We start from the raw sequence: 14,655 nt of genomic DNA on the forward strand, positions 1-14,655 counted from the left end.
GTGTGTGTATGTATATATACATATATGTGTGTGTATGTATATATACATATGTGTGTGTATGTATATATACATATATGTGTGTGTATGTTGTGACAGAAACCAGGGGTTGGTAATAAACTCCATATACAGGGCTCCCAGGATACTGAACAGTTTCTGTCCTGTCTAAGCTGAACAGGGCAGCCTCGTGGTACAGGCACTCCATTCCACAGTTTGTCTGCTGCCTGTTTTCTGTCACCTGTCATGCTGATTAGAGTTCAGGTATATAAGACCTGTTTCCTGTTTCCTCTGGGCCCCGCCCAAGAGCCTGGAAGGCTGCTGAACTGCAGAGGGGTGAGAAAGCCTCTTTCCCAAATCGCTTCATTCATTCTGTTAGTTTGTCTAAAGACTGCAAAGGTACTTATTTTGTTGGTGGAAGTGGACAAGCCACTTCCAACTCTGAGTCAGGGACATCTAAGTTTAAGTTATCGCTCAGACGAGCAGCTTTTTGTTTGGCTTTGTTTTCTGTTTAAACTGTGGCAGTCTCAGTGCCTGGGACTGAATAAACCAGGCATAGCCTGTTTAAAGGAACAGTACGTGACGTCTCATCATTTAACCTACCCTAAAAGACCGTGTTCTAAAAGTCCCGGACAGACGGCGGAGCCCCGGAGTAAGCCGTTTGTCACATATGGTGGAGAATGCGGGCAGAACACTAAAAGGTCTGGGGGTTAAAGAACTTTAAAGAAAAAAAAAAAAAAAAAAAGGTTTTTTTTCTCTCTCTCCAAACAAGATGGAAGACGTGGTGAGTGCGCTGGTACGCAATGTCGCTGTCCAGAGAGACGCGAATGAAGCCCTGCAACAGGCGAATGCAAACCAGCAAGAGACAAACTGCTTGCTGAAAGAGGAGCAACAGCGGTTCGCTCAGGGCTTACAGCAGGAACTCGAGATCCTGAGGGAGACTATCAGTAACCTTCCACTGGCAGCGGCAGCCCCAGTTCCGAAAATGACCAGGGCAAGCCACTACCTTCAGAAGATGGGACCCTCGGATGATGTGGAAGCCTATCTTCTCACGTTTGAACGCACGGCACAGAGAGAGGGATGGCCAGAAGCTGAGTGGGCTGGTCTAATCGCACCCTTCCTAAGCGGCGAACCCCAGAAGGCTTACTTTGATCTAGAGCCAGCCGAAGCTAACGTCTATGCAAAATTGAAGTTCGAGATCCTCGCCCGCCTCGGCGTAACCACGGCTGTTCGCGCCCAAAGGTTTCACGCATGGTCCTTCACGATGGATAAAGCCACCCGAAGCCAGATGTATGACCTCATCCACCTCGCCCGGAAGTGGCTACAACCCGAGATCAACTCAGCAAGCCACATCGTGGAACGGTTGGTCATGGACCAGTTCTTGAGGAAACTTCCCTCTGCCTTACGCCATTGGGTCAGTCGGAGTGACCCCCACAATGCGGATGAGCTTGTGGCCCTCGTAGAAAGGTACAATGCAGCAGGAGAGCACCCGCAACCCACAGTCGTGGAGCAACCCCACTACCCGAGGTTCCAGGACTCTTCCAGAGACGGTAAAAGGGTACCGGGGTTAAGGGGAGCTGAAGAGCGGCGACCACCTTCACGCAGCACCAGCAACAGTGGTTCGCACACTAAGGGCAATAGCCAACATGGGGAGCCGGGAAAAGGCTCTAAGTGGGACACAGACTATGTACCTACATGTGTAAATTGTCATGAGAGGGGCCATACAAAAATCTGCCCACTAAATGATGAGCCCATGCAATGCAACAGCGTGGAACCTTATTCGCTGTTGTCCCAATGTATGGGCCCTAGCCCAGAGGACCCCTTGAATAACCATCTGTGGGCATTTGTAAAGGTTAATGGTAAGAGGGTTCGGGCACTTCTTGACTCTGGGAGTATGGTCACACTAGTGTCCGAATACCTATTGCCCATTAAGAAGAAACAGGTAAACAGTTCACAAAGAGTGGCAATTTGTTGTATACATGGGGATAATCATGAATATTCCACTGTTGATGTTTTTTTTTAAACAGAATTTGGTTCTTTAGATTTCAAGGTGGGTGTTGTACCCAAACTGGCACATGATGTGTTAATAGGGACCGACTTTCCCCATTTTCTAAAAATGTGGTCCCCAGCTCAGAATAGCGCCCAGAGTTCAATAGCAGACCATAACGAAGTGTTAGAAGAAACAAATCCTTTCCCTTTTTCAGAAATGGAGGTTGACGAGGGCCCAAATAAGAAAGGGGAAAAGGAGGAGTGCTGTGAAATTCCCTTCCCCATCACTACTTTGGTAGGGAATACCCCAAATCAAGATGTTGATCAGGCACTTACCACCCCAGTACAGGATAAGACCCTCGCTGACCTAGAGGTCAGTCCTGGGAGTTTTAAGAAGGCCCAGTGGGAGGACCCCACATTAGCGGTAGCAAGGGGAAATATACGGGACCAGAATAGTACTCATGGCCAACCAGATAGGTCACTTGCTTACCCCTACTTCGAGGTAGAGAACGACCTAGTATATCGGGTTGATAAAAGAAAATCAGTTACAACTAAACAATTGTTGGTACCACGGACATTCCGTAACGTAGTATTACACCTCGCACATAGTCATCCATTGGGGGGACACCTAGGGGTGGAAAAGACAAAAGAAAAGGTTCTCCGAAGCTTTTATTGGCCTGGGGTTCTGGCAGAAATTACAAACTATTGTTCCTCATGCCCAGAATGTCAGATCACCGCCCCGTTCAAAGCATACCGCAGCCCATTGGTACCCCTTCCCATAATAGAGGTACCATTTGACCGGATTGCTATGGATCTAGTAGGACCCCTAATAAAGTCTGCTAGGGGACATCAGCATATATTGGTAATATTAGATTATGCTACCCGATATCCGGAGGCAGTTCCCCTACGTAGCACCTCTGCTAAAAACATAGCAAAAGAGTTAGTACTTCTGTTTTCCCGGGTCGGAATTCCTAAAGAGATCTTATCTGACCAAGGAACACCATTTATGTCCCAAGTAACAAAAGAGCTATGTAAACTCCTAAAAATCAAGCATCTCAGAACCTCAGTCTTTCATCCACAAACAGATGGTTTAGTGGAAAGGTTCAATAAAACCTTAAAGAGCATGTTACTCCGGGCGGTCGATAAGGATGGGAAAAACTGGGGCTTCTCCCCGTTTGAACTATTGTATGGCCGACATCCAAGGGGCTTACTGGATATAGCCAAAGAAACTTGGGAACACGAGGTTACCCCTTACAGAAGTGTAATAGAGCATGTTGCCCAAATGCAGGACCGCATTGCTGCAGTCCTACCCATAGTGAGGGAACACATGGAGAAAGCTCAAGAAGCACAAAGGAATACGTATAATAAGGGTGCTAGGGTCAGAATTTTTTTTCCAGGTGATAGGGTACTAGTTCTGGTTCCCACCGTGGAGAGTAAATTCCTTGCTAAATGGCATGGGCCATATGAGGTCTTGGAAAGAGTGGGAGAAGTAAATTATAGGGTAAGGCAGCCAGGTAGGAGGAAACCTGAGCAAATTTACCATATAAACCTACTCAAGCCCTGGAAAGATAGAGAGGTCTTGTTAACCCTAGTACCCCCAGGTCCGTCAGAGAATCAAGAAACTGACCCAGAGGTTAGCATAGCTGAAACACTGTCCGTGCATCAGAAACGAGAGGTCCAGAGTTTAGTGAGAAGGAACAAAGAAATCTTCTCTACACAGCCAGGTAAAACTAACGTAATTAAACATGACATAGTCTCTGAACCGGGGGTCCGAGTTAACCTTAAACCGTACCGAATCCCAGAGGCCAAGAGAGAGGCTATAAGTTTAGAGGTTAAAAAAATGCTAAAACTAGGCGTAATTGAGGAATCCCAAAGTGGGTGGAACAGCCCTATAGTTTTAGTCCCAAAGCCAGACGGTACAACAAGGTTTTGTAATGACTACCGGAAACTAAACGCGGTGTCAAAATTTGATACTTATCCTATGCCCAGGGTGGATGAACTTGTAGAGAGACTGGGCAAAGCCCGATATCTCACAACCCTAGACCTAACAAAAGGGTACTGGCAGGTTCCCCTCACAGAAAGGGCAAAAGAAAAAACAGCCTTCTCAACCCCAGACGGCCTCTTTCAATATAAGGTGCTGCCTTTTGGCTTACATGGAGCTCCCGCCACATTCCAAAGAATGATGGATAAAATTTTAAAACCACATGTTCGGTACGCTGCCGCCTACCTGGATGATGTGGTAATCCATAGTGAAGATTGGCAGTCCCACCTTCCAAAGGTCCAAGCTGTGCTCGACGCAGTTCGGTCTGCTGGACTAACTGCTAACCCCGCTAAATGCACTATTGGTCTGGAGGAGGCCAAGTATCTGGGGTATTCTATTGGTAGAGGGTTACTCAAACCACAAACACTCAAAGTAGAGGCGATACAAAATTGGCCAAGGCCAGTTACAAAAAAACAAGTAAGGACCTTTTTGGGGTTAATTGGCTACTATAGGAGGTTTATTCCCAATTTTGCAACTAAGGCAACCCCACTAACCGACCTCACAAAAGCAAGAGGACCGCTAATGGTAAAGTGGTCCCCCGAAGCCGAACAGGCCTTTAGAAGCCTGAAAGAAGCTCTCTGTGCCCAACCAGTGTTGGTCACACCTGACTTCTCCAAAGAGTTCGTAGTCCAAACCGACGCATCTGAGGTAGGGCTGGGGGCGGTACTCTCCCAGGAGTCTCAAGGGGAGGAGCACCCCATCCTTTATTTAAGTAGGAAACTAAATCCCCAGGAGAAAAATTACTCCTTTGTCGAGAAAGAGTGTCTCGCAATAAAGTGGGCTGTAGAGACACTCAAGTATTATCTGTTGGGGAGAAAGTTCCGATTGGTCACAGATCATGCACCCCTTACCTGGATGTGTCAAAATAGGGAGAAGAACGCTAGGGTGACCAGGTGGTTCCTAAGCCTACAGCCCTTTAAATTTTCTGTGGAACACAGGTCGGGGCACAAACATGGCAATGCCGACGGGTTGTCAAGGATGCACTCCCTAATATCCATGGTCGCTCACCCCTCGAGGTCTGAGCTGGGGGGGAGGATATGTGACAGAAACCAGGGGTTGGTAATAAACTCCATATACAGGGCTCCCAGGATACTGAACAGTTTCTGTCCTGTCTAAGCTGAACAGGGCAGCCTCGTGGTACAGGCACTCCATTCCACAGTTTGTCTGCTGCCTGTTTTCTGTCACCTGTCATGCTGATTAGAGTTCAGGTATATAAGACCTGTTTCCTGTTTCCTCTGGGCCCCGCCCAAGAGCCTGGAAGGCTGCTGAACTGCAGAGGGGTGAGAAAGCCTCTTTCCCAAATCGCTTCATTCATTCTGTTAGTTTGTCTAAAGACTGCAAAGGTACTTATTTTGTTGGTGGAAGTGGACAAGCCACTTCCAACTCTGAGTCAGGGACATCTAAGTTTAAGTTATCGCTCAGACGAGCAGCTTTTTGTTTGGCTTTGTTTTCTGTTTAAACTGTGGCAGTCTCAGTGCCTGGGACTGAATAAACCAGGCATAGCCTGTTTAAAGGAACAGTACGTGACGTCTCATCATTTAACCTACCCTAAAAGACCGTGTTCTAACAGTCCCGGACAGACGGCGGAGCCCCGGAGTAAGCCGTTTGTCACAATGTATATATACATATATGTGTGTGTATGTATATATACATATATGTGTGTGTATATATATGTGTGTGTGTATATATATATATATATATATGTGTGTGTGTGTGTGTGTGTGTATATATATATATATATGTGTGTGTGTGTATATATATATATGTGTATATATATGATGTGTGTGTGTGTATATATATATATGTGTGTGTGTATATATATATATATTATGTGTGTGTGTGTGTGTGTGTGTGTGTATATATGTGTGTGTGTGTGTTTGTATGTGTATATATATGTGTGTGTGTGTGTGTGTGTGTGTGTGTGTGTGTGTGTGTATATATATATATGTGCAGTGGTCGACAAATCACCAAAAAATCTGCTCGCCGAACAAAAAAATCTACTCGCCACCTAGTACCACACGTGTGCTGCTTGGGCCAATAGGAGCTCGCCACGATGTTAAATCCACTCGCCCGGGGCGTGCAAATGTATAGGTTTGTCGAACACTGTATATGTGTGTATATATATATGTGTATATATATTATACACACACTTGTGAGCACATTGACATGTCTTAGACACAGGTCTGCAACCCTGCCTTTCACCATTATTACCTAGCATACAGTGCTTTCACTGCATCACGGGATTCTGGAAAATGACATGCAAATGAGCACACAGTGTCACCTTTTGCCTTAAATCCATTTTTACATGGAACCCTTATAAGCTAATGCTCGCTGTTCATACAGCTTTTAAGCACAGCATAAGATTAGATACACAGCTAGTAAAACCACTCACAGACAGGTGTTTCGACCTTTTGAGTGTCATCAGTGTGAGGCTGGTTGTACAGGGAACAGGGAACGTAAAGCATGTATTATATTAAAAGCCCTTTTATTCCTGGTAACGGTATGTCCCCCCAATACTTACTATCGACTTACTATCTATCAAAGGATTTGAAAATATTTCAGCCACTTTAATTGGTGTTTTGCAGCTACTGAGATTTCCTTTTAAATTGTTAAATATTAGGATTCACGTTAAATGTATGATCCACTACATCTGCTCTCCCGGCCTTAATGCTGCACATGTTGTGCTAAACCCTTCATTTTTACAATGTACATCTACAGTTTACTTTCATCCTGAACTTTTTGTGATATGCCAACTAACCTCTCCTGCATGGCCTTTTGTAAGACAAGTAAAAGTCAATCAATCCGCGCTCATGCTTCCTAAAAATGGTGATCTTGAAGTAGATCCACTCTCCCCTTTTGCTGCTGCTGTAACGTGAAGGCACCCCTCCTCCACCAAAACCCGCTGCGGGAGAACTCCCAACGACGGATATTCATGCAAAAAAAGGCACAGATGCGCACCAAGGGTCAAGATAAATGTATTAAACATATAAAACAATTGCAAGTAGTAACTTACATACTGTATAAGGTGAAAACAATCCAGTAGAAAAGAGTGCAGGGACATCTGACACAGGTTGATGTCGGACACGGGTAGACGCCGAGGCTCATGGATCAGTCCCGCGCGCTGGGACCAACTGGCTCGGCAGTACTCAGATGATAATTCCGGGTTGCGTCCTCTCGCGATACCCGTAGAGTAGTCCACCGCAATCGCCGTGTCTTTACAGCTACAGCACTACTCCCACTCGGAGCCAAACCGAAGCGCTTCAAAGCTCCGAGTGAAGGCTGTCAGCTGGGCAGCCGAACAGCTGAGTGTCTGAGTGTCCTCTTGCACAAAATGAACTCCGCAACGCGTTTCACACACCGGTGCTTCATCAGGCAGTAGCTTGAGACACCTATAGGGGGTCTTAATTACATTAACTCCACAGTAATGTTAATTAAATAAATGACTGGTATACTATATATATTAATATATATATATATATATATATATATATATATATATATACAGTGTTCGACAAACCTATACATTTGCACGCCCCGGGCGAGTGGATTTAACATCGTGGCGAGCTCCTATTGGCCCAAGCAGCACACGTGTGGTACTAGGTGGCGAATAGATTTTTTGGTGATTTGTCGACCACTGTGTGTGTATATATATATATATATATATATATATATATATATATATATATATATATATATATATGGTTTAACAATAAAAAAGTGGGAGCATATAAGCACCCTACTACTTAGAATTGTAATAATGTATTAAAATCATTAAAATAATGTTTAGTAGAAATTAAAAAGAGCACTAATAAGGCCACCTATATAGGGTGCTACAAACTTACATAATCAATCATAATCAATAAAACAATTAAACAAAAATGATTAAAAAAATGAACAAAAGAAAGGAAAGAAAACGGACATAATGAGAGATAAGAAAAGAATAAAAAAGATAACCATTTGAATGAAAGAAGTAGGTGATCACTGCACAGTGATAACCTATCTCAGGAAGGGGGTGAGCTCAATATAGTCATTAAGACCTCCCGGGTATTTAGATTGTAAAGTATAAATCCAAAATTGCTCTCTCTTGCCAATTTGGAGGTCCCGGTCTCCTGCTCTGATGTTACCCATAATTCTCTCTATTCCCATATACACGGTATTCCTACTGTATTACATTCATGTACATTTTTAAAATGAGCAAGTAGGTGAGTAAGGCGTTTAGAGGTTCCTTCCAATTTAGGAATATTAATGATATTGCGTAAATGCTCCATAATACGCAACTTAAGATGTCGCTTAGTTCTGCCCACGTATTGTAGACCGCAGCTACACTGCAGTATGTAAACTACATACGTGGACAGACAATCAATATAATTTGAGATCTTATACTCAAGCCCAGTAACATGTGATGTAAAAGTTTTATGTGTTAACATCTTTGGGCAAATCTTACATCTAGCGCATCTATGCTTGCCGATCACTCCCAGTGTGTCCCTCAAATGTTTTTTTAACGGGTTTGTTGGTACCATTTAATAGACTTGGGCAAGGATTGTTTTAAGCGTTTGAGAATTTTTTAAAACAATAGGTGTTTTTTTTAAAAGGAAGTTTTTTAGAATGGGATCCATAAGTAGGATGTGCCAATGTTTTGACAGAATCCTCTTGATGAGATTGTGTGACTTGTTAAACTGAGTAACAAAGTAAGGCGTCTCTTGTTTTGATGTAGTAGCACTTTCAAGAGGAATGGGCTCAACTGCAAGGTTGTTATTTTCCTGATACCCATTATAAATACCCTGTTTATATGTGACATTATTGTGTTTTTATTCTTTTTAAGTAATGTTTCTCTATTTTTATTTAATGCCCTTAGATAGGAATCAGTAATGAGCTCCTCTCGATATCCCTTTTGCCTAAAACGTTCAATAAGAACTTGTGACTGTTCCTTGTAGATATCAATGTTTACACAATTTCGTCTGATACAAAGAAATTGGCTATAAGGGAGTTTGTGTAACTGATTTTTTTGTCTCGTCTAGTACAAAGTCAAGCACCAATAATCCACCCATGCCAACACTGCAAGGTTGCTTTTAGCAGTCAGGATTACCTCCTCACACATCTGAAGTTCAAACACCCAAATGAGTATATGGAAAAGATGAGGACAGAACAATCTTGCAACATTCCAATAAATATGACAGAAAATGCATCTTTCAACCAGTCAAGTCACTTAATAAACAATGTAACTACTTCTCATTCCAAAAGATATATATTAGCAGCTGCCACAGGAAAAGATATTGGAGAAAGTGGGAAGAGTCTGACTTGGTTATCAGACCAGAACCTACAAAAGAGGACACACACAGGGGAAAGACCGCATGTATGTAGGGAATGTGGGAAGGGATTTAGTGTGTTATCCCACCTGAACACACACATGAGGACACACACAGGGGAGAGACCGCATGTATGTGGGGAATGTGGGAAGGGATTTAGTCAGTTATCCCACCTAAACACACACACGAGGACACACACAGGGGAGAGGCCGCATGTGTGTGGGGTATGTGGGAAGGGATTTATTGACTTATCCAGCCTGAACACACACAAGAGGACACACACAGGGGAGAGACCGCATGTATGTGGGGAATGTGGGAAGGGATTTAGTGGCTTGTCCACCCTGAACAAACACATGAAGAGACACACAGGGGAGAGACCGCATGTATGTGGGGAATGTGGGAAGGGATTTATTCAGTTAACCAGCCTGGACACACACAAAAGGACACACACAGGGGAGAGACCGTATGTATGTGGGGAATGTGGGAAGGGATTTCGTGCGTCCTCCAACCTGAACACACATAAGAGGACACACACAGGGGAGAGACCGTATGTATGTGGGGAATGTGGGAAGGGATTTATTGAGTCATCCAACCTGAACAAACACAAGAGGACACACACAGGGGAGAGACCGCATGTATGTGGAGAATGTGGGAAGGGATTTAGTCAGTTATTCAGCCTGAACGCACACAAAAGGACACACACAGGGGAGAGACCGTATGTATGTGGGGAATGTGGGAAGGGATTTAGTAAGTCACACATTTTGGATCAACACAAGAGGACACACACAGGGGAGAGACCGCATGTATGTGGGGAATGTGGGAAGGGATTTAGAGACTTATCCAGCCTCAGCATACACAAAAGGACACACACAGGGGAAAGACCGTATGTATGTGGGGAATGTGGGAATGGATTTAGAGTGTTATCCCACCTGAACGCACACAAAAGGACACACACAGGAGAGAAACCGCATGTATGTGGGGAATGTGGGAAGGGATTTAGTTACTTATCCAGCCTGAACAGACACAAGAGGACACACACAGGGGAGAGACCGTATGTATGTGGAGAATGTGGGAAGGGATTTAGTGTGTTATCCAGCCTGAACACACACAAGAGGACACATACAGGGGAGAGACCTTTCTCTAAAGCCAGGCAACTTACTGTATAACATTGTAAATGCAGGTTATTTGTATCATTCTTATTGTAGTTGTATATTAAAAAACAATGTTCTTAATGTTTTATATCTCCATGCTGTTGGTTCTAATAAAATTAGTGTTCCCCATTATGCTGAAGCTGTGTGTAGCCTCACCTGGCTTTGAATCGGAAAAGTTTATCCGCAACCAATTGGCCTCCGTCATTAGGCCACATTGTTACCCTCTGCCACCAGTCGCTTCTAATGTTAGTTTTATTACTGTTTTGGGTAAGGGGTTTATTTTAACAGGATTTAGGGTAGGGGTTTTAGAGTAAGAACTTGAGGTTAGGGGTGGGACGGTAGGGGTAGCCGGCCTCATACAATAAAGGTGTATCCCGGCTGGCTGCCACAAATACTGTTTAAATCGCCACCTCTGTGGACTCATATGGCCGGTGCATTCTGTGTGGTGTAACCCCTTCCAGTAAAGAGCATAATTGCTGTGTAATCTGGAAGGGGAAAATGTATGTTGGGGGAACAGGGAACGTAAAACATGTTATATGAAAAGCACTTTTATTACCAGTAATGGTATGTCCCCCCAGCTAGCCAGAAATTTGACTTTGTGTATTTTTTTCTGTGCAGCAGACTCTGTAACTCACTTAGCCGAGCTACTTGCATAGAAATGCCGGTTTAAAGCAAAGTTTGGGAGCGGCTAGGTGTCGGGACATCTGGTGAGCGGGGAAGGGCGGAGGATCAGGTCCGGGGATGGTCTCAGTGGGGTAGAGCCTTTGTTCTCTGCAGACTGGCGCCTACCCAGCTGGAGGTACGGGGCTAGCCGGGGAAGCAGTTGCCTGGACGGAGACAGTAGGCGCGATTTCTATTTACCAGTTCAAATTTCCCACTTGCCGGCATTCTCATCATCATGAGGCGGGACTAAGCACCTAAGCACGCCCACTCCATTGGTGCAGCAAGTCGAGCCTCCGGCTTGTGATTGGCTACACCATCTAGATCCGTACTCTGATTGGTCGACGTTCCGTGCTCCATAGAAAAGATAGGCATCGAGGCCTATGTGTGGAGCGCTGTCGATCATTGTACCAGAAGATCTTCTGAGTCTCACGGAGACTCGCGTGGCGGGGTTTTCAAAGTTACTATTGTGAGAATAGCACTTTGAGTTACCGGGACATGAAGCGGACAGAGTAAGCCTTTCTGAAGCAGGCCCCTGTACCTAGTCGAGGTTAGTGTCTTCCCCCCAGGCCCCCAGTTGGTGAGGGTACCTTGTACCTGTGTATTTGTATGCCTTTTGGTCTTGCCAGAATAAAACTCACATCCTAGCAAGCTCTATTCCCAACACCCACCACATCGTGTATGTATGTATGTATGTCAAAAGGAGTGCTACTGAGCATGGCAAATGTATAAAACAAAAGACGGGAGCCCAATGCTACATCCAATTGACAAAACATAATGCTTTGGCCAAAGGGTTTAATTAAATAACCAATAAAATATTATTGAAGTATTTAAAATTTATACTTATTAGCATATATGTTTTGTCAATTGTGAGAAAAGAACAAGCGCAAATAATATTACTAATAAATCAAAGTAACACAAATGATATACTATCCTTAATGAGTGCAGCTCCCGACGTAGAATTCAAACCAAATTCAATCAGCAAACAAAGGAGAAACAGGTGCGCAAATCACATCAGGATATGGAAAAGAAATTGAAAACACAAAATAGTGCAATATGTCTGCTCCAACAGATAATATCAATGCTGGAAATTCTATAAAATTTGCACTCGCGTGTTAAACGTGAAATGAAAGCGTTGTGGTTATTCAAAGTTACCAACTTATGTCTCCAGACAGGTACTCCAGATCCACATAGAGGGGGGGAAATCCATATACAAAAGAGGGAAAGCAAATAGTGTAATACTGTTTTTAATGTTAAAAACATAAGGTATATCACTTACATAAGTGCCCTTGTTTGAGAGCATTCAGACCACCCTGGGTCATAGGGTCAGACAAAAGTATTCACAGCAACAGCACCCGCTCCACGACCGTCACAGCAGGTACTGAGCTTATGTAAGTGATATACCTTATGTTTTTAACATTAAAAACAGTATTACCCTATTTGCATTCCCTCTTTTGTATATGGATTTCCCCCCCTCTATGTGGATCTGGAGTACCTGTCTGGAGACATAAGTTGGTAACTTTGAATAACCACAACGCTTTCATTTCACGTTTAACACGTGAGTGCAAATTTTATAGAATTTCCAGCATTGATATTATCTGTTGGAGCAGACATATTGCACTATTTTGTGTTTTCACTTTCTTTTCCATATGCTGATGTGATTTGCGCACCTGTTTCTCCTTCGCATGTTTTGTCAATTGGATGTAGTATTGGGCTCCCCTGTCTTTTCTTGCCGAATAAACCCTGTTTATTTCAACCTCTTCCGTCTGGTGATGGTGATCCCGGTGTTAGAAGTACTGGTCTCCCATGACAGCAGGATTTTTAAAGTTGCTATTGCGAGAATAACACTTTGAGGAACCGGGATGTGAAGCAGACAAGGTAAGTCTTTTGAAGCAGGCCCCTGCACCTAGTCGAGCCTAGGGTCTCCCCCCCCCTCCCCCACGCCACTTGTTGGTGAGTGTATTCTGTAACTGTGTATTTTGTATGTTTGCTGGCTTGCCAGAATAAACTGCTCTAACAATACCAATAAACAATTTAAAATAAAACAATTCATTAATTGCAAATCCGTCTGGTATATTTTCTACTATGTCCCTGCGGTCTTCAATACGTTGGAAGAACCACAAGACCCCTAAGGGAACGGATTTTAGAGCATATCAGAAACATCATTATGGATTTGGAAATCCATAAAGTATCTTTACATTTAAAAAAAACATCACAAATCTGATCCTACTGGTCTATCATATTTGTGGATAGAATCTGTCTCCTAAATGGAGAGGGGGCAACAGACTGACTGACCTTTCCCGGAGAGAATCCTTCCAGATCTACAATCTGCTCTGGCTTACCATGGCCGAAGCCCATCATTCCACTCTCATTCGAGATATCTCTGTGACTTGAATGAGAGTGGATGGAGGAAGAGAACCCTCAGCCCCGCTGGGATTGGAGCCTTTTCTCCAGTTTATTCGTGTCTGATCTTGAAGGTGCTTGAGATCAGTCGCTTGAGGAGGACTTTTTCCAAGTATAGTCTTTTTACTGAGTGCATGGTCATGAGATTTCCCTTGCGTCGGGCGCTCCTCTTTTTGTAGGCAGACTATGGCGACAGTTGCAGAGCGTTTAAGAATAGCCCTGTGAGTTTTTTGCTCTTGAAGCTATCTTTCTGCACTTTTTCCACTCAATGGAGTTGCTACTGTATAAATAATGTGACAAAAAGGATATATACAACCGGGACTTGTAACTGTGTCAGATCCAGGGATGTATTCCAATCGATGAGTGGGTCATACATGAAATGAAAACATAAAAGCACATAGCGTAATATTGTATGATAAATTCAAGACATAAAACAATACAACTAAAAACAATAAAAAGTAATAATAAATATATAAAATTAATAGAATTAATAATAAGGACAAAAATAAAAACTAAAAACAAAATGCTGAGATGAAAAACAGGTGTCTAATACAAAAATGACACATTTAATGAACAATACAGAGTATGGACATAAACATATATTAAAATAGGTATTAATGTGGAATGGGTCCGCTGATAGATCTGCTGCTGTAGCTGAAATAACCACTTACCGGACGTAAAGTGGTAACGAGCAGTGGATATTTAGAGAGTATCCTTTCTCATCTCTGGCTTGTCATCTTCTGGCATCTCTCCATTGCATCAACGGCGTGCTGCTTTTCGGCTGCTGCTTCCAGATGGACCTCCCCCCGGATCTCGCAGGGTCAGACCTCTAGTGCGTGATCAGCTCGGGGATGTTGAACTGCAATCGCAGATTCGCGCTGAACCTGCCCGGCTGGGCGTGCAGACGGTGGTAGCAGATTCTCTATTCTCAGATCAACAGGAGGATTAAACAGTGTAGTGCGGTCATCGGCAGTAGTCAGCAGTAGGGCAAGCAGACCCACCCTACGTGTTTCGGAAGACACAGCTTCCTTCCTCATGGGTATAACGACAATGGAAGAAGAAACAGGTGCGCAAATCACATCAGGACATGGAAGAGAAGTAAAGATACCAA

General features: G+C 43.7%; 1 protein-coding gene across 1 annotated transcript in view; it reads left to right on the forward strand.

The window, feature by feature from the left end:
- Positions 1-10,622, forward strand: part of LOC142477006 (uncharacterized) — an 11,616-nt gene extending 994 nt beyond the window's left edge. Inside the window, exon 2 of the mRNA XM_075582063.1 lies at positions 9,043-10,622. Within this exon, the coding sequence (XP_075438178.1) occupies positions 9,150-10,496 (1,347 nt within the window). The 5' untranslated portion in view covers positions 9,043-9,149 and the 3' untranslated portion in view covers positions 10,497-10,622. The remainder of the gene's footprint in view (positions 1-9,042) is intronic.
- Positions 10,623-14,655: the final 4,033 nt, after the last annotated feature.

This window comes from Ascaphus truei, unplaced genomic scaffold, assembly GCF_040206685.1.
Source record: "Ascaphus truei isolate aAscTru1 unplaced genomic scaffold, aAscTru1.hap1 HAP1_SCAFFOLD_1855, whole genome shotgun sequence".
Lineage (NCBI taxonomy): Eukaryota > Metazoa > Chordata > Amphibia > Anura > Ascaphidae > Ascaphus > Ascaphus truei.